Below are 20,705 nucleotides of genomic sequence, written 5' to 3'. Positions count from 1 at the left end.
GGCCATTTGTACATCTTTTTATGGTTCCTTTTTTGAAGGAGAAAAAAATGTATGGGCATGTGTGGGAGTATTATTCATCATCTTCTCGTTCCCCACCCCAGTGTGGAGGAAGGAAGTTAACTGAGGGAAAGTAGATGGCTAAATGTAGAGTGCAGCTTCATATCGATGTGTAGTCTGTCCTCATATGTGATCTTGTTTCCTCTGCGTACATATTTATCTCTTTTGTATGCATGTCTTGTCTACAGATAGATAACTTATCTTGACACTCCCATGTGTTACTGGATTTGAATGTTTTGACAGAGGCGTGGGGTTGAAAGTCAATGAGGGCCTTCCGGTTCATCCTTACATGGGTATTTTTTAAATTAAGATAGATTATTGCATTTAGTTACAAGTCCTAGGGTGTGTGTCTTGTGTGTTTTCTTTCTTTTGTGTTTTAGTTTTAGGAGGCTGTGAAAGCCTTTATGGCCCAGGCATTTGTGGTACTTAGAAAGAACGCTACTGTCATTTTCTCTGCTGCTAACAAAGTATCCAGTTCCCATATTCCTTTTTTGTCTTCTTTCTGAAAACTCTCCTGTTAGAGAGTAGGATAATCTGATACAATTTATCTATATTTTAACAGAGAATAACACAGTGAGACATACACATGGGGAATTAATGGATAACCCTTTAAAATGATTTCTCATTTTTAGTTACGTTAACTGAATTTTTCAGTACACTGTTGGTGAAATTTTAAGCGTATTCTCGTTTTTCAGTTATGTCTCAGGTGTTTGCTGACTTGCACTTTGGAGAGTGCCTGCTTATCTGGCATGTCCATAACAGAACTGTGTGTTCTCTCTCTGATGTACTGGGTAGCAGTTTCCCCCCTTTGGACAGTTCAGAACAGTGAGCTTTATCATAGATTAATATCCATAGCTACATAGTGATTTTAAATCCAGAATAAACCTAGAGTAGGAGAAAGAAGAAAAGGCTCACTTATGAAAAAAGTGACTTTCTCAGTGTGTCTTGCAGGTTTTTGGGAATTGTCTCATCTTACTGCCTTTTTTCATATAACACTAGATCAAGGAAAAAGGTTTTTAAAAATTTTTGTTTGCTTATAAAGATCTGTATGCCAAAGGACATAACTGGAATTAATGGAAGAAACTTGGAAAATTCAGTTTATTTCTTTATTCTTCCAGATTTATCTTGCCTTTGAAAGTTGAAAAGCATTTTACTGTTTTTTTTTAATCTTTGTGTTTTAATTACGCTACCCCTTTTCATATACTCCATACTGCTCAGAACCATTGTCTGAGATTACGAAGATTACTTAAATCCCTTAAAGGGTTAGAACCAAATATGAAGAGCAAATTCCTTTATCAAATGAGACTTACAAAGTTAGCAAATCAACTTACAAGTTGAATTTTACCAAGCTTTTGTTTCCAAAGGGTAGGATTAGAACCAAAAGAAATGGCTTTTTTTTTTTTTTAAGATTTTATTTATTTATTTGAGAGAGAGAGAATGAGAGAGAGCAAGCACATGAGAGGGGGGAGGGTCAGAGGGAGAAGCAGACTCCCTGCCGAGCAGGGAGCCCAATGCGGGACTCGATCCAGGGACTCCAGGATCATGACCTGAGCTGAAGGCAGTCGCCTAACCAACTGAGCCACCCAGGCGCCCGAAATGGCTTTTTTAAAAAAGAAGATTTATTTATTTATTTGATAGAGCGATGCATGCGAGCAGTGGTGGGGGGTTGGGAGGAGGACAGAGATTGGAGGAGAGAATCTCAGGCAAACTCCCAGCTGAGTACAGAGCCTGATGCAGGGTTTGATCTCACGACCCTGAGATCATGACCTGAGCTGAGATCAAGAGTCGGGACACTTAACCGACTGAGCTATTTTTTGATTGACAGTATTTTCATTTAAAAATGTAGCTGATCCCCAATTGATAAGCATTAAAAAGAAAGGCACTGTCTTTGGACGTGTGGTTGGTAGTCATCCTTCCTCAAAACTTAGAGTTTTTTTGTGGTATTTGTGCTTGCACACACACACGTTCGCTTAAATGGTTTGAAAGTAAGTAGCAGACATCATGACACCTCACCCCTAAATAGTTCAGGATGTGTCTCCTAAGAATGAGTATATTATTTTACATAAAACCACGATACTGTATCACATTCTAGAAAGTTAATGTTATAAAGTAATAATAATCTAATGTACAGTCTTATTTTTTAAGTCTTTATAATTATCCCAAAAATGTGCTTTTATAACACTTTCATCCCTCTAATCAAGGAGCCAGCCAAAGATCACACATCACATTTGGTGGTTGTATCTCTTTAGTCTCCTTTAAACTGGGACAGGCCCCCTATCTTTTTTGGGGTGAGGGATCTTTCATAACATTAACATTTTGAGATGTCTAGGCCAGTGGTCTTATACAATATTCCACAAATGATTTTATCTTTTCTTCTTGATTAGTTTCAGGTTAAATACTTTTGGTAGGGCTATTACACGTGTACTTCCCATTCCATCACATCAGGAAGCACCGTGATAGCAGTGTGTATTATCTTGGGTAATGCACAGCTTGGTCATGATGCAGACCACTCGTGCTAAGGGGTGTCTGTCAAATCACTTCATCGGAAAGCACTTTTCCTTTATTAAGTAATCTGTAGGTTCATGCTTTGAGACTATGTGGCTGTCCTGCTCCCTAATAACCTTCCACCTGGTTATTTTAATTTGCACATTGATTTAATTCAAGGTTTTGCTAGGGGCCTATTGATGGATGTCAGTTTATCTATGAAGCCCAGGAAATTTTTCTGTGTCAACGTATTTTTCCGGGAATATGATTCATGACTTCCCAAATATTTAAAAGATATTTTCCCCTCTGTTTTGGAGGTGCCTTCTACAAGTCCCCATGCATTAGAGAAGTCTGTCATAAGCAGTTGGTTACTAGAAGCTGGGAACCAACCCTGTTCATGTAATTTTCCTAATTATCTATCCTAGCATCACATACAGCTGGGTACTTAATTTCTGTTGTTTGTTTGAGAATGCTTTGTTCTGGCCTCTCCCTTATCTTGAGCCAAGCATTTGGATCTTTTGTGTTTGGTATAAACTGTACTAGAAAATAAAGCAAAGGGGCTTAGCTCCTGGTCTTTGGTGTTCTCTTTGAAGTTTTTGGGCACAGCAGAATTTGATTTGTGTCTTTGTTGACTGAAGTAAATTTAGGTCAATTGGAAATGAGTTAAAACACTGCAGTATATTATTATTATATATTGACTTTAGGGAGCTTTATCCATTATTATTAGCTTAATATGGAATAGCTGTAGAAGTGATTAATTCTTGACTTTCCCTGCTCAACCAGGAGAGCAGTGTGGAATTAATCATGGCAGCAGCCAGTGAGATGTGTTTTGTTTCATCTATTGATTGGCCCTTTGGTTTGGTTTGCCTTGCATGACAAAGTGTCTGTCATTTGGGTGACAGTAAGAGCTAACATTGGAATGTATACTTCTAAAAATACACATTATACCATTTAATCCAGAAGATCACTCTGTGAAAGTAGATGTTATTATTCCAGTTACACAGGTGGGGGAGAAAGGCTTAGAGAAGTTAAAGATAGCCAACATCAAACAGCTTGTAAGGAACTCCAAATTCCTTGCTTGTTTTGTTTTAGCAGTCTGAAAGGTGGAGGCATTCTAGGGGATATAAATATGAACAAAGCGTGGCCCTTGCTCTCAAGGATCTTTTAAATCCAGCAAATGTGTCTTATAAATATATGATAGCACACCAAGGGAAGAGCTCAGGAAGCACAGAAGAGTGCAGACAACTTCCAAGTATAGGGTCAAGATTGGTATGATGGAGGAAGAATTTGAGAGGGAAGAGTGTTTGGAGGGGAAGAAAAAGAGTGACCAAAAGCATGGAGATGGGAAAGCAGAGGGCTTGTTACGGCTGAGGAATTGCTCTGGTTTGACTAGAGCATGAGCTGCATGAAATAAAGTAAAAGAAAGGAGTGGAAGCTAGACCTGTGAAAGTAGGTTAGGATCAGGTTGTGAAGAGCCTCGAATGCCATGCCAGGGAAGAACCTCATTCTATAGATATTTTGAGCAGGAGATGAAAAATGTAGCCCTGAAGAGGACCCAATGATAAGCATGATAAATGCTTACATCTTTAAGTTATGATTTTGTGCTAATCTCTTCACATACGTTATCTCATTAATGCCTCACAGGAACTCTGTGAACAATGCACTTCTCCCTTTTACAGACTTGAAATTAAGGCTCAGCAAGATTAAGTTTGCGGGTGTGAGATACTGCTGGAGTTAAGACTCAGACTGGGGTCGTCACCTTCTAACACCTGTTCTATTTACCACTATGATATATTGCCCTTTTTTTTTTTTGAAGATTTATTTATTTTAGAGAGAGATAATTTGTGCTAGGGTGAGTGTGCACAAGTGACGGGAGGGGCAGAGGGAGAAGATCTTCAAGGAGATTCCCCTCTGAGTGCAGAGCCCAACTCGGGGCTCAATCCCAGGACCCATGAGATCACGACCTGAGCCGAAATCAAGAGTCGGAAGTTCAATGACTGAGCCACCCAGGCACCCCTGGATATTGTCATTTTTTAAATCAGATCACCTGATAAGTTCTTAATTTTCTGTCAAGAATATCACTATAGGAAAAAGACATTTTCAAAGCTCTAAAAGTACTGCTTTTCAGTGTGTAATCATGTTAAGGAATATAATCACTACCAAACCTGACTTGTACTGCCCTCTAATTTGGGACCATCGCTGGATGGGAAACTGAAGAGTTGGATGATGTTTTATGTACATGCCTCATGGTATCAATACATGCTCATGGCAAATGTTTTTGTTTTCATGTTCAGTGTTTACCCTTATTGGCCCTATGTAAATCTTAGGTCAGGGAAAGCCCATTTCTACGGCATTTTCAGATGCTTAAAGCAATGGTATTTTTCTTAGCTAAAATACGTTTCTTCTCAGCAGGTTTTCTTACTTATAAAAGACCATGACTACTGATGAAGGTGCCAAGAACAATGGAGAAAACCCAGCAGCAGCTGTGGCTGAACATGGAGAGGATATCACCTCTAAAAAAGATAGAGGAGTATTAAAGGTGAGGTTACAAGGATGAATGACATGCAAGGAAATTTGCTATCTGGAAGGATTATTTATAAAAATCTTTCTTTGTATTTTTTGGCTGGAGGTGGAGGTGGATAATGTTTATTGGGGCTTACTAAATGTTAAACACTACAGGCAAGTTCTAAGTTTCATCTTTATGACTTGAGGTTTATTTTTAATCCCAGATTATAGACGGTGAAACTGAGGCCCAACAGAGTAAATAAGTGCAGGTCTGGGGTACAGATCCAAGTTATGTGACTCTAAAAGGCTGTATCTCCCAATTCTCAGAGTATACACATGGTTTATTATTTTAACGTAATATTTAAGTATACTAAAGCTAGCTGGTGACAATTCAATTTGAGACTTATTAGAGGAAAAAGAAAAGCTGACTTGCAACGTTCCCAAGGATTTGTTTTTACATACAGATTGTTTGTGCAGTGAAGATATTTTTTGAGGTTTCATCAGAGAATATATCTTACTTTTGAATTAGCTTTCCTCCTTAAAACACACTGTATTTTTCACTCTGTAATTAATCATTTCTACATGTGTATTTTTGTGTCTCACAATGGTCTTGTGAGACAATCAGCACCTCTTGACCCTTCCATTTTATTTATGGAAGGTGTATATTGATATTCCATGTAAGTAAATAAACTGGAGCTGAGCAAGGTTAAATGATTTTAGTCATATTAAGTCATTATTTCTCCTACGCTGTTGTTATTCATATAAGTTTTGTGTAAATTTTTTCTTGCTGAAATATTATCTTACACATTCTAAATATTACCACTAAGCTCCTTGTGTCAGCAGCAGCAAATGAGAATTTTTTAGTTTGTTTTGTCTAATCTTGCTTATATGAAAGCTTTTTTTCTGTTCCTGGATCTTCTGAATATACGTGTTTTACTGTTAGCTTGCCCCATGCCAAGCCAAATTTTGGAGACTTTCAACTCTAGTAAGAGGGGCTTTATGCCCTAGATTTATATCATGCTGTCTTCTTTCAGAGGGCCTTTCAACCTGTAACTATATGAATCACTTCTCCCAAACTCCAGGATGCTTCTGGAGACAGTAGGTATTTTTGCAGGCTGTCCTCAGCATCCCCCTTCTCGTTCACCTTTTCAGTGTACCCAGAGAACACAGTCCCCAACCTCCCTCCAGCCCTGCTTTGTTCCAGGGAGTAAATCTAGCTAGTAAAGTAGATTTTTAGGCTTGTAAGAAACATTTTGAGATTGTAAGCCCTTTAAATCATATCATCGATCCCTGTCTAGAGCCTTGGGTTTCACTGTGGGGCTTTTGGTTAAGATTAAGTAGGTCTACTAACTGTATGACCTAGGGCAATTTAGTTAACCTCTCTGTGATGAAATTTCCTCATTTGTAATATTGGAACACTACTACCTACCTCATACAGTTATTGGGATTATATAAAGCGTTTAGCACAGTGCCTTATCTATAGTAATCTCATATATATAAATATAAAATATTAAAAAATAAAAATATAAAATATAAAAATTTATTTTATTTTATTAAAAAACATTTTATTATGTTAGTCACATACATAGTCACATACAGTATATCATTAGTTTTTGATGTAGTGTTCCATGATTCATTGTTTGCATATTATTATTATTTTTTAAGACCAAGGCATATCTGGGAAGTCAATGACTATCTCAGGAGGGTAAAATTATATTGTGGAGCTTATATTTTTAAAATGAATCAAGACTAAATATTATCCTTAAAGTATCTCCTTAAGGTAACTCTTCACATCTTCTATTTTTCCCAATCCAGAGCCCCTAGCAACTAACATTCTACTCTCTGTTTTTGTGAGTTCAGCTTTTTTAGATTCCACATATAAGTGAGATCATACAGGATTTGTATTTCTCTGTCACTTAACATAATGCTCTCAAGGTCCTTCCATGTTGTCACAGATGGCAAGATTTTATTCTTTTTTATGGCTGAATTAACATTTCACTGTGTATATATGTACCACATTTTCTTTATCCACTCATCTATCTGTGGACACTTAGGTTGTTTGCATAGCTTAAGTGTTGTAAATAGTGCTTCCCTGAACATGGTGGTACATATATCTTTTTGAACTAGTGTTTTCATTTTCCTTGGAGAAATACCCAGAAGTGGAATTGCTGGATCATATGGTAGTTCTATTTTTAATTTTTTGAGGAACCTTCACACTGTTTTCCACAGTGGCTACACCAGTTACGTTCCCACCACCAGTACATGAGTGTTCCCTTTTCCCTACAACCTTGCCAGCACTTACTATTTCTTGTCTTTTTGATCATAGCCATTCTAACAGGTGAGGTGGTATCTTGTGGGTTTGATTTGCATTTCTGAGATTGTTTTTTTTTATTTCTTTTTCAGTTATTTCCTTGTTACCAGTATATAGAAACACAACTGATTTCTGTGTGTTGATTTTGTATCCTCCCACTTTACTGAACTCATTGATTAGTTCTAACAGGTTTTTGGTGGAGTCTCAGTAATGATTCTTTTCCTTGTAAGAATGTCTGGACTTTTGAACTAAGAAAGTTGTAGAATATAAGTTTATGGTGTTTATGTGCTAATATGAGGGTGGGGCTGGGAGGATACATCTTAAAGAATTTAAGAGTGAATAATTGAATTCTTTGTATAAAAATTCAGACTCTTACCCTAAAATGATGTTTCTTGGATATTAGCTACCATCCTCTGTTATCTAATAAAAATGATTAATATGGCATAGGTGATTGACAGAATAAATTATACCACCACATGCCTGGATTTGATTTTCTTTTCCCAGAACTGACCAACTGCATTAGTGGTCTGCTCTGCCAAGAACAAAATAAATATACTGGATTTTATGACAGCTAACTGTTTTTCAGCCTGGAGCTTTTTTGGCATTTGCTTTACTAGAAAACAAGTTATTCAGTATCATATCAAACTATGCAGTGATACTGTTTTTTACACATTAAATAATTGACACATAATAAGAAGTATAATCTGTTCTACCCGAAAATTGAGCTTTTTAAATTAAACCAAACTAGTGGAATCTAGTCAAAAGGTAATGTTTTTAGCAAAGGAGGGAAGTAAATAAAATCTCACCTTTGTAACTTTGCTTTAGACTTCTTTTTGAATGGTTTTGAAAGTCCACTAATCTTTTTGGTCTAATTTAGTTTGTGTATGAACTAGCTCTGTGTTTTGAGAGATTTTAGTGTCAAAGCATGAAGCAGGATTTATTGGTTATATTATTATGTTATTTTTTTTTTTAAAGATTTTGTTTATTTATTTGACAGAGAGAGACACAGTGAGAAAGGGAACACAAGCAGGGGCAGAGGGAGAGGGAGAAGCAGGCTTCCCGCTGAGCGGGGAGCCCGATGTGGGGCTCGATCCCAGGACCCTGGGATCATGACCTGAGCTGAAGGCAGATGCTTAATGACTGAGCCACCAGGTGCCCCTTATTATGTTATTTTGAGGAAATAATTAAATATAGCATTAAAGATTGAGAGTAGTACAGGACAGTTTTCTAAGAGTGAGGGTTATTGAGAGAACTGGGAAGGAAGCCTTTAGAAAGGACGTAATTATTTGTAAATCTGCCTGGGTAATGTGAAATGGACTGTGCAACCTTTTTATTCTCTGATTAGAATAAAACCAGCTCCTTTTTCTTGATGTTTGTCTTTTCTAGATTGTCAAAAGAGTGGGGAATAGTGAGGAAACACCAATGATTGGAGACAAAGTTTTTGTCCATTACAAAGGGAAATTGTCAAATGGAACGAAGTTTGATTCCAGTCATGATAGAAATGAACCATTTGTCTTTAGTCTTGGCAAAGGTAAGAGGTGGTGTTTTTTTTTCTTTAAAGATTTTTTTTATTATTTATTTGAGAGAGAGAGAGAGAATGAGAGAGAAAGAACACATGAGAGGGGATAGGGTCAGAGAGCGAAGCAGACTCCCTGCCGAGCAGGGAGCCCGATGCGGGACTCGATCCCGGGACTCCAGGATCATGACCTGAGCTGAAGGCAGTCGCTTAACCAACTGAGCCACCCAGGCGCCCAGAGGTGGTGTTTTTGAGTTGTGTCTTGCTTGGATTTATTGCCATTTATATCGTATAGGAGCTAGTCGATCCCATATAGGAGCTAGTGGATTTTTTAGGGGGTCCGTAATGTCAAAATTGTTTTCTTAATAATACTAAGACATTGTTTATATTTTTACTGTGTTGACACTTGCATGGAAGGTGCCCAAGCTGCAGTGGTAGAGGCTGCTGGTGCCCCGGCACAAATCTAGGCGCAGCACCAAGCTCTACCAGTAATCATTTATGCTTCGCTGCCCTCACTCACTGTGTAAATAAGAAAAAGAAGGGAAGCCAGTTTCACTTAATGTCCTTGACAAAGTGTAAAAAATACTAATTTTATTAAATCCTAATCCTTGAGTTTCACATTGTTTTGCTGCTTTGTGACAGATAGGAAGCACACCTTGAGCACTTCTGCATACCCAGGTGTAGTGGTTATCTCATGGAGAAGCACTTGTGCACTTAACTTGAGTACATTTTTTGAAAAAAACACGAGTTTTATTTGAAAGGGCAAACTGTTGTTATTTAGACTTGATTATTTGGTATTTGGCAGATACTTTCTTAAAAATGAATGAAGTGAGCCTGTCACTTCAAGGAAAACAACAGACAATATTTCTTGCCATCGAGTTTTCAAATGAAAATTACAGTTTTGGGAAATGCGTATCTGCCACTGTGAGCTTGGCAGCTTTCCAAAACTTAAAAGACTTCTGATGAGATCAGTGGGTTTTAATGAATGTGATTTAAAAAATATTATCTAATGAAATGTGTTAACATTTGGAAGATCTATGTAATTCAGTGAACCAATATTTTTCCACCAATACTAGATGTTACAGAATCATGCATGACTAAAAGATCCATTCATTGCACAAGCTAGACCAGTGGATTTTAATGTAGTATGATATGAAAAGTTCATTGATATGCTTTCAGATTCCACATTGCAGCTAACCTTTATGAAACTACCACTTGTCCAGCTTTGATGTCATATCAGATAATTATATTCATAATTATCTGAAAAGGCTATTAAAGTACTCCTACCTTTTCCAATCTATCTTTGTGGGTTTGGATTTTTTCTGCAGACTTAAGCCAGAATTGCAACAGATGAATGCAAAAAATGTCTTTTATTGTTAGACACATTTTACACTTGTAAATTTATAAAACAATACCATTCTCACTAATAAATTTTTTAAAATATAGTTTTCATAAAAATAACTTGTGTTAACATATAATGAGGTTATTACTATTTTTCAGTGAATTTGGTAAATAGTGATTTTCTTTAATTTTAATGTGGTAAATATCAATAGATAGATAAACAGAAGTTCCTTAGAGCCCTCAGTTTTTAAGATGTAAAGAGGGTCCTGAGGAAAAAAGGCTGAGAACTACTATTTTCAGGTCTTAAATGTGACTTATACTAATTTATTTTCAAATGCTTTTAAATGTCTTTAGTTAATTTAGTATTTTTTTTTTTCAGTCTTATAAGGAGAATAATAGCCCATACATCAAATTGAACTTTGTGGGCCATGTGGCTTGTTGAAAATTAGTGGCTAGAGGCCCCTGGGCGGCTCAGTTGGTTAAGTGTCTGCCTTCGGCTCAGGTCATGATCCCAGGGTCCTGGGATTGAGCCCCGTGTCAGGCTCCCTGCTCAGCGGGGAGCCTGCTTCTCCCTCTCCCTCTGCCTGCCATTCCCCCTGCTTGTGTTCTCTCTCTCTCTCTGTCAAATAAATAAAAAAAATACTTCAAAAAAAAAGAAAGTGGCTAAATTACCAATGTTTTTTTATTCATATCTGCTACAGCTATAACAGACTTCTAGTTCGCTCCCAGATTGAGTGTGAGAGAAAAGGAGTAATCCTCCATCCACCATCATGGCTCAGTGTTGACGATAATCCCTTTCTTTTTCTGAGATGAATTGTTAACTAAGCATGGATCTGGGAAAGGAAACAGCAGATGAGGAACTATGGAGTTAAACTCTTTCTGCCTCTCTTCTCCTCTCCCTTCCTGGCACTCATAGGCATAGGTCATGGTGACGTCTGCTTCCTGTCCAACTATGCTCTCTCCATGCTCTGGAGCTGGCTACACCACTGCTCCCTTCTCCTTTGGGTCTTTAGTGAGTTAGTGGTCACGTGAGATTAATCTTGTCTTTCAGTATGATACCAATCAAAATCAAATACAGATTCTCTCTCTTGATAAAGCAGATAATGTTGACAGTTAAATTAGAATTTGTCTTTTTGTTGATTTAGGGATGTGAACCTTCAGTGCCACCAGCATGGCTGTGGCATCAGTATTTAATTGAGATGATCTCAGAGTAAATGGCCTCATCAGACGTCTTAGACATCACTGTTCCCACTGCCCCGCCCCAGATTCTTACTGTACCCTTTGAATTTCTTTCTTGAAGAAGTTGATGGATTTAAGATAACATACCTTCTCTCAGCAGCTATCTTTGCAAGTAGTCTTAAGACTTGCTAAGAATAAAGAAATTGCTGGGAACTTAATGCTACCATCTTCTCTACCCACATATTCTTAATAAACTACCCTCTGATGAATGAGTCTTTTATGTTTCCTAGAATTTTGAGCCAAGATAAAATAGGTGACTTCCGGTTGACTTGCTACCTATGACACACCTATCTAGAGAGTGTGGTCTCATGGGGAGAGGAGCATCCACCTGGGTGTTAGGAAGCCACAGGTTCCTGTTTTCACTCTTTCCTGTGTCATTTTAACATGAGTAAGCCACCTAACCTTCCCTGCTCATCTATGGAAAGCTTTATTTTTTTTTTTTTGCTCATTTTTTTTTTATTAACATATAATGTATTATTGGTTTCAGGGGTACAGGTCTATGATACATCAGTCTTATACAATTCACAGCACTCACCATAGCACATACCCTCCCCAATGTCCATCACCCAGCCACCCTATCCCTCCTACCCCCCTCCACTCCAGCAACCCTCTGTTTCCTGAGATTAAGAGTCTCTTATTGTCTCCCTCTCTGGTTTCGCCTTGTCTCATTTTTCCCTCCCTTCTCCTATGATCCTCTGTCTTGTTTCTCAAATTCCTCGTATCAGTGAGATCATATGATAGTTGTCTTTCTCTGATTGACTTATTTCGCTTAGCATAATGCCCTCTAGTTCCATCCACGTCGTTGCAAATGGCAAGATTTTGTTTTGGGGGGGGGTTTGATGGCTGCATAATATTCCATTGTGTGTGTGTGTGTGTGTGTGTGTGTACCACATCTTCTTTATCATTCATTGTTGATGGACATGTACACTCTTCCCATAGTTTGGCTATTGTAGACATTGCTGCTATAAACATTGGGGTGCAGGTACCCCTTCCGATCATTACATTTGGATCTTTGGGGTTAATACCCAGTAGTGCAATTGCAGGGTCGTAGGGTAGCTCTATTTTCAACTTTTTGAGGAACCTCCATACTGTTTTTCAGAGTAGCTACACCAGCTTGCATTCCCACCAACAGTGTAGGAGGGTTCCTATGGAAAAGCTTTAAGAGTAATCCTGGCTATGATTCCATTCTTGTACCTTCTGTAAAGAGTACAGGAACAAAAACTGTGTAAAAGACTAAAAACCAAAACAATGACAGAACCTTTAGAGGCCCCCTTAAGATGATAATTAGAAATATGAGAATAGAGCAATATATTTGCGGTAAAAGTTCTGTAGCATAATGTGCTCAGGTGACTGTAAAGCAAGAAACATTGGTTAGGCAGTTTACAGCATAAAGCCTATATGTTATAGCAGTAGCTACTTCATCAAACTGAAGAAAAATAATATAAATGGACTGTAGCATATTGTATATTGAGCTCTCTTGATCCTTTAAAATTCACCTCTCCCAAGGGAATAAATAGAAATGTTTCAGTGGGGGGGCGCCTGGGTGGCTCAGTCATTAAGCGTCTGCCTTCGGCTCAGGTCATGATCCCAGGGTCCTGGGATCGAGCCCCGCATCAGGCTCTCTGCTCAGCAGGAAACCTGCTTTTCCCTCTCCCACTCCCCCTGCTTGTGTTCCCCCTCTCTCTCTCTGTCAAATAAGTAAGTAAGTAAGTAAGTAAGTAAGTAAATAAATAAATAAATAAAATGTTTCAGTGGAAAGTCACACTAATTTGGGGATTCTATTGTGACTTCAGTATTTAAAATAGAATTATGAGTGCTTATCTGTAAAAAATTGCCATAAAAATATACATACCATATATATGTACATATATACATCCACATGCATTTGAGCTTTACATACAGGTTGTGTATATGTGTCTGTTGCTCTTTCTGTGCCATCTGTTAAACTCTGTGCCTTACTTCCCTCATTGGTAAAGTCACAATAATGATAATATATACTGTTGTATATTGAAGAATAAATAAGATATTGCACACCATTGCTTAGCACGTAGTAAGCACTCACGTGTTTATTACTGTTGTTACAGTGTTAGGATTATTGGCTTTCTAGTGGAATGGCAAAAACTGTACTATAGCAGTTTGGGTGTTAATGCTATTTACTACGTATGCCTGCATACAAACTCTTTGAAATAATGCTTAACCATCTTTTTTAGCCTCAGAAAGTCTGGAAAGACAAAACTGAATCAATCTAAGACAACCAATTATTACTATTTCAGAATATGTTACACAAATTAGAATGAAGAGATGGTGGTTTCCCTCATTGGGTTTTCTTAACTAAATCTTACATGTTCTGAATTCCTAGAACTGTGTTCATAATTCATTTTAAAAGAAGTTGAAATAAGGACTCAGGATTTTCCAATATACTTCCATGGTAGAAGTTCTGGTTTTTCCCCCCTCCCTCCCTCCAACAAATATATTATCAGTAAAATTGGGAAGGGATAGATTTGGGGGATGAAAGAATTATTTCTTTTAGTTCTTCAAAGTAAATCCAAGCACGCTAAGGCTCTGCCCCTCCCCCACCCGCCCTTATCAAGGTCTGGTGATTTCTTAGAGAGGGCTGCTTCACTGAAGTTGTTTTTGGTGTTCTTGGTATGTGACAGACATGGCTGGGAATTATGAAGGTAAAACTCCTGTTATATTCTTCCCCTAGATTTGAGAAGAGAAACAAAGAAACCGATCATTTTGGATTCTTCATATACCTATACTTCCCTCTTACTATTGAGATTAAACTATAATGAAGTAATATCAGCAGTCTGCCTGTAACATTAATATAATCTTCTTTCCTGCATGATGACCCATGATCACTAGTAAAACCAATTGTTAATTTAGTTATTAGCATATTAGAGTAAGGGGGAGAAAATATATATTAAAGACTAATAGCTAATACTTTTTAAGTGCTTGCAATGCCAGGCTAAGGGCCTTATGTGCATTATCTCATTTAATCCTCACACCAATCCTATTATTATTTTTTAGATTCTTTGTACAGTCTATTTAGGATCGGTTAGGTGACAATCAATCATATTAATGTTTGTTCTAAGAGTTTTTGAGTTTTTTTTAATTGAGGTCGTATTTGCCTTTATAAAATTTACCTTTTTAAGAAAGGTACAACTTGATGAATTTTGGTAATAGTTGTATAACTGCCACCGCAATCAAAATATAGATCAGTTTCCTCACCCTGAAAAGTTTTCTCATGTCCTTTTGCAGTCTCTGTCCTTCCCAGACTCTGGGCCCCATGCAGTCACCAATCTGGTTTATGTTACTATACTTCTGCCTTTTCTAGAATTTGATATAAATGGAATCATGTCATTTTTGGTACTTCACCTGTTTCACTTATCATAATGATTTTGAGATTCATGAATGTTGAATTGCTAAGTAGTATTCCACAGTATGGAAATTTGTTCACCCATTCAGAAATTGGACACTGGAGGGATGCCTGCCTGTGGGTTAAGCATCTGCCTTTAGCTCAGGTCATGATCCCAGGGTCCTGGGATGGAGCCCCGCATTGGGCTCCTTGCTCAGCAGGGAGCCTGCTTCTCCCTCTGCCTGCCACTCTCCCTCCTTGTGCACTTTCTCTCTCTCTCTCTGACAAATAAATAAAATCTTTAAAAAAAAAAGAAATTGGACATTGGAGTTTGGGGCTATTATGAACAATGTTTTTATGAACATTCACATTCATGTCTTTGTGAGGGTATATGTTTTCATGTATTTTGGGTAAATGCCCAAGAGTGGACTTACTGGTCATATAGTAAGTATATGTTTATAAGATGTTGCCATACCATTTTGCATTTGCACCAGCACTGCATGGGAGTTTAAGTTTTTCGTATCCTTGCCAGCTCTTAGTGTAGTCAATCTTTTTAACTGTAGCCATTCTAATGGGCGTGAAATGGTATCTCATTTTGGTCATCATTTGCATTTCACTAGTGAGATTGAGGGTATCTTTTCCTGTGCTTAGTGGGCATTTGTATATTTTGTGAAGTATCTGTTGTTTTTGACAGTTTACAAAAATCAGTTGCCTGTCTTTTTATTGAATTGTGTTCAACACAACAAGCACTTTATCAGATTATTGCAAGTATGTTCTCACAGTGTTTGGCTTGCCTTTATAGGAACAAAAGTTTTTAATTTTGATGAAATCCACTTTGCTAATTTTTTTTTATGGTTTAGGTGCCTACCATAATTAGCCACTTTTGTTTTCATTTGGTTCTGTTTTTTGTTTGTTTGTTTGTTTGTTTACGTATGAGGAGACCATGGTCAGGGAGATGAAGCAATTAACCCAAAGTTATACAGTAAAGTGGTAGGGCCACGATTCAAACCCAAGCAATCTCTTTCAAGTTATATTAGATCTTAAGGTTTAAAACTACCTCAAACCAGGTACAAAAACAAAGTAGGTCCTGGTCCAGCAGAATTTCCTGAGTGCCTGCCGTACACCAGACACTTTTCTCACAGGAATGATGGAGTTAATGAGATTTATCAAAAGCAAAATTTTTGCTATTACATGCTTGATATTATGGGCTGAATTCCTATTTTGAAAGGTGTTGTTTTTTTTTTAATTGAAATGTGGTTTTTTTCATGCAGTTTAAGCCTTGACATTTTACAACTAGTAAAGTACTACTAGTAATGGGTACCTGTGCAACCAACTTCCTGTTCCTGTGGCTTGTGTGTGGTTTAGCCATGTGCTCCTTTTAAATTTCTATTGATACTCTTGCTCCTGCTTAAATACGTTCTTAAGATCTGTTTTGTTGTTGTGCTTGTTTACGTGCAGTTTAGAAGCATTCAGGATTTGGAAGGAAGGCTTTTAGGCCAAAATATTTAATTTTCCTAACCCTCTCCAAAAGTGTGAGCCAGAAAGATAGCAAACTTTGAGAAAGTACTTTTTTTGGCTTTACCTGGTACTTTCCAATAGAGGAGGAGGAATGCTTTTGATTTCCATTGCTCAGTAAATATTAGGGAGAAGCTGATTTAGGCAGGGTAAGAATAAACTGGGGGAAGCTAATAAATTTCTAACTTCATTTAAATTAGAATTATAGCATGGACTCTGTTCCTTTATTGAGTATAATAATACAGTGTTATAGTTCTTTGGGAAATAGAAAATAATCAAGACATGACTCCTGCCTTCAGGTATCTAACAGCTTAACCTGGCAGAGTTGATATTGATGAGTCTATCCCAGGACAGATTATGCTACCATATCCATTTTCTCTCTCTATTTTTAAAAATATAAAGCCATGAGAATGGGGAGATATCATCCTGGGATCAGTTTTCTTAGTAATGAGAGAAATGGCAAAAATGAATATAACAGAAGACATATGAACACTTTAAAAGAATCTTAAAATGTAAATTAATTCAATTCATAATTGGATACTTTTGGTAGGAAGTGGAGATGATTATCAGAGCCCTTTTATAAGACATTTTAAAATAAGACTAAAACAATTCATAAGAGGAAAAAATATACAGGAAAGACTAAGTTGCTTTAGTATGAAAAAAGGAAAACATTCTCAATATTATAATGATATGGCATTTTCTTTTTTTAATAGAAAATATTAGCAAAATATACATAGAGTTAAAATAGTGAGCAGACATTGCTACTAACTCCTGGAAATCCTTCAATGAAGGTAAAGCAGGAGTGAATCAGATGCGTTTTTAATTATCTGAAACTTATTAGTGACTAGCCTTATACTTAAGTGTTTTGAAAGGAAACCTTTCAAATTAGTGACTAGTCTTATACTTAAGTGTTTTGAAAGGAAAGCCTTATGCTTTTATGTTTTGAAAGGAAACCCTTATACAATGAACACATTTTATCTTTCTTGTCCTCCTTTTCTATTCCCATATGAAGAAGTGTTTTTCTGTATAATACTGTACATCTTTCATCCTATAGTATTTTAAGTATGCTCATATTTCAAATGCATACATACATTTAAAACTTATATGGACCAATCAATAGAGAAAGGACAGTCTTTTAAATAAATGATGTTGGGAAAGCTTGATATTCAAATGCAAAAGAGAAAAGTTGTACCCTTTACACCATATACACAAATTAACTAAAAAATGGATCAAAGACCTAAATACAAGACCTAAAATTACATTTTTTTAGAAGAAAACTTAGAGGAAAAGCTTCATGAAATTGTATTTGGCAGTGATTTTTTGGATGTGACACCAAAAGCAACAGGCAACAAAAAAATACATAAATTGGACATCAAAATTAAAAACTGCTTCAAAGGATCTAATAACAGAGTGAAGAAGCAACTTAAGGGATAGAAGACTGTCACATATCTGACAAGGGGTTAATATCCAGAATACATAATGAACTCCTATAATTCAACAACAGTGAAAAACCCCAAATAAACGGGTATAAAAAGGGCAATGAACTTAGACATTTCTCCAAAGATATATAAATGACCTACTAACATATGAAAAGATGCTTAACATCACCAATCATTAGGGAAATGTAAGTAAAAACTGCAGTGAGGGCACCTGGGTGGCTCAGTCAGTTAAGTGTCTGCCTTCAGCTCAGGTCATGATCCCAGGGTCCTGGGATTGAGCCCCGCATTGGGCTTCCTGCTCAGTGGGGAGCCTGCTTCTCCCTCTGCCTCTGCTCCTCCCCCTGCTTGTACTCTTTCTATCTCACAAATAAATAATAAAATCTTAGGAAAAAAAGAGAGATACTTCCATTCTCATGTTTATAGCAGCATTATTCATTATAGCCAAAAGATGGAAGCAACCCAAGTGTTTATGTTTAGATGATGGATAATTTGTCTCTCTCTCTCTCTCTCTCTCTCTCTCTCTCTCTCTCTCTCTCTCTCGCACTCACAGAGGAATATTATTCAGCCTTAAAAAGGAGGGAACTCTGACACATATGACAACACTGATGAAACTTGAGGACACAGGGTTTTCATCAGCCTGGGTGGCTTAGTCGGTTAAGTGGCTGCCTTCGGCTCAGGTCATGATCCCAGGGTTCTGGGATCGAGCCCCGCATTGGGCTGCTCAGCAGGGCCTGCCTCTCCCTCTCCCTCTGCCGCTCCCCTTGCTTGTGCTCTCTCTCTCTCTGTGTGTGTCAAATAAATAAATAAAATCTTTAAATAAAAAAAGAAAGAAAGAAACTTGAGGACACCAAGTGAAAAAAGCCAGTCATGAAAAAACAAATACTATATGGGGAGTCTGGCTGGCTCAGTTGGTAGAACATGTGACTCTTGATCTCAGGGTTGTAAATTCAAGTCCCACGTTGGGTGTAGAGATTGCTTAAAAATAATATCTGGGGGGAAAAAGACAATACTATATGATTCCACTTACATCTAGATGAATCTGGAGTAATCAAATTCACAGAAATAGAATAAAAGTCTTGCAGGGGCTTGGGGCAGGAGGAAATGGGAAGTTGTTTAATGGGTAGAGTTTTAGCATTGCAAGATGAAAAAGTTGTAGAGACTGGTTGTACAACAATGTGAATATACTTAACAGTACTGATCTGCACACTTAAAAATGGTTGTGATGGTAAATTTTGTATGTATTTTACCACAATTTTAAAAATGTTTTAGATCAATAAAGTTAGAATGTTCTAACATTTTTTTGTGTTTTAATGTGGATGAAAGTATTCCATGATTAAATTAAAATGTTATATTTTAAAATGTGTTATATGATTTTTAAATTTTTTATTTTATAAATCTATTTGAATTCCAGTATAAACATACAGTGTTACATTAGTGTCAAGTGTACAATATAGTGATTCAACAATTCTATACATTCAGTGCTCATCATGATAAGTGTACTCTTAGTCCCCTTCACCTATTTTACCCATACCCCCACCCACCTTCCTTCTGGTAACCACCAGTTTGTTCTCTATATTCAAGAGTCTGGTTTTGATGTTTTGGTTTTTTTTTTTTTATTGTCTGTTTTCTTTGTTCATTTGTTTTATTAAATTCCACATATGAGTGAAGTCATACGGTATTTATCTTTGACTGACTTCTTTCTTTTTTTAGAGAGGGGGAGAGAGGGGGATGGGGCAGGGAGAGGAGAGAATCTTTTTTTTTTTTTTTAAAGATTTTATTTATTCATTTGACAGAGAGACACAGTGAGAGAGGGAACACAAGCAGGGGGAGCCCCAACGGGAGAGGGAGAAGCAGGCTCCCCGCGGAGCAGGGAACTCAATGCGGGGCTCGATCCCAGGACCCTGGGATCATGACCTGAGCCGCAGGCAGATGCTTAACGACTGAGCCACCCAGGCGCCCCAAGAGGAGAGAATCTTTTATTTTATTTTTTTTTAAAGGTTTTATTTATTTATTTGAGAGAGAGAGAGAATGAGAGACAGAGAGCACGAGAGGGAGGAAGGTCAGAGGGAGAAGCAGACTCCCCGCCGAGCAGGGAGCCTGATGCGGGACTCGATCCCGGGACTAAGAGGAGAGAATCTTAAGCAGGCTCCACACCCAGTGCAGAGCCCAACACGGGGCTTGATCCCACAACCCTGAGATCATGACCTGAGCCAAAATCGAGTCGGACACTTAACCGACTGAGCCACCCTGGTGCCCTGCTGACGGACTTATTTCGCTTAGCATTATACCGTCTAGATCCATCCATATTGTCTCAAATGGCAAGATTTCATTCTTTTTTGTAACTGAGTAATATTCCATTGTGTGTATGTGTATATATCTATCTTTATCTACATCTTTATCCATTCATCTATCAATGGACACTTGGGTTGCTTCCATTAAAATGTGTTAATATGATTTTTTAATAGACTTTAGAGCACTTTTAAGTTCACAATAAAATTGAGCAGAAGGTACAGAGTTCCCATATACGCCCCATACTCACACATGCATAGCGTCCCCTCCCCTCTTAACATACCCCACCAGAGTGCTACACTTGTTAAAATTGATGAACCTACATTGAACCTATGAAGTTTTATGGTTTTTTTTTAAGATGTTATTTATTTTTTTGACAGAGCACAAGCACAGGCAGGGGGAGTGGCAGGCAGAGGGAGAAGGAGAAGCAGGCTCCCCACTGAGCAGGGAGCCTGATGGAGGAATCGATCCCAGGACCCTGGGATCATGACCCGAACCAAAGGCAGACGCTTAACCATCTGAGCCACCCAGGCGCCCAAAATTTTGTATTTTAAAATGTATTCTTTGATTATACTTTGCAGAAGGAAGAAAAAAGTACAGTTCATTGCTTTTATACTGGGCTTTTTGTATACTTTTAAACTTCCAATTGCC

General features: G+C 37.6%; 1 protein-coding gene across 9 annotated transcripts in view; it reads left to right on the top strand.

The window, feature by feature from the left end:
- FKBP5 (FKBP prolyl isomerase 5) overlaps positions 1-20,705 on the top strand; it is a 117,312-nt gene that overhangs the window by 51,753 nt on the left and 44,854 nt on the right. For 5 of the 9 annotated variants that reach the window (XM_045866772.3, XM_045866775.3, XM_045866771.3 and 2 more), the window contains 2 exons: positions 4,954-5,080; positions 8,744-8,888. In XM_045866772.3, coding sequence (XP_045722728.1) covers positions 4,976-5,080; positions 8,744-8,888 — 250 coding nt within the window. In that variant the 5' untranslated portion in view covers positions 4,954-4,975. Of the gene's footprint in view, positions 1-4,950; positions 5,081-8,743; positions 8,889-20,705 lie in introns of all 9 variants that reach the window. The other 4 variants (XM_054505833.2, XM_045866776.3, XM_045866773.3 and 1 more) reach the window with 1 other exon arrangement.

The sequence above is a fragment of the Mirounga angustirostris genome, unplaced genomic scaffold, assembly GCF_029215605.1.
Source record: "Mirounga angustirostris isolate CCGP_5_RB_7025 unplaced genomic scaffold, mMirAng1.0.hap1 SCAF_8, whole genome shotgun sequence".
Lineage (NCBI taxonomy): Eukaryota > Metazoa > Chordata > Mammalia > Carnivora > Phocidae > Mirounga > Mirounga angustirostris.
Note: the sequence above shows the minus strand (reverse complement) of the source record. Positions and strands in the feature narration are given on the sequence as shown.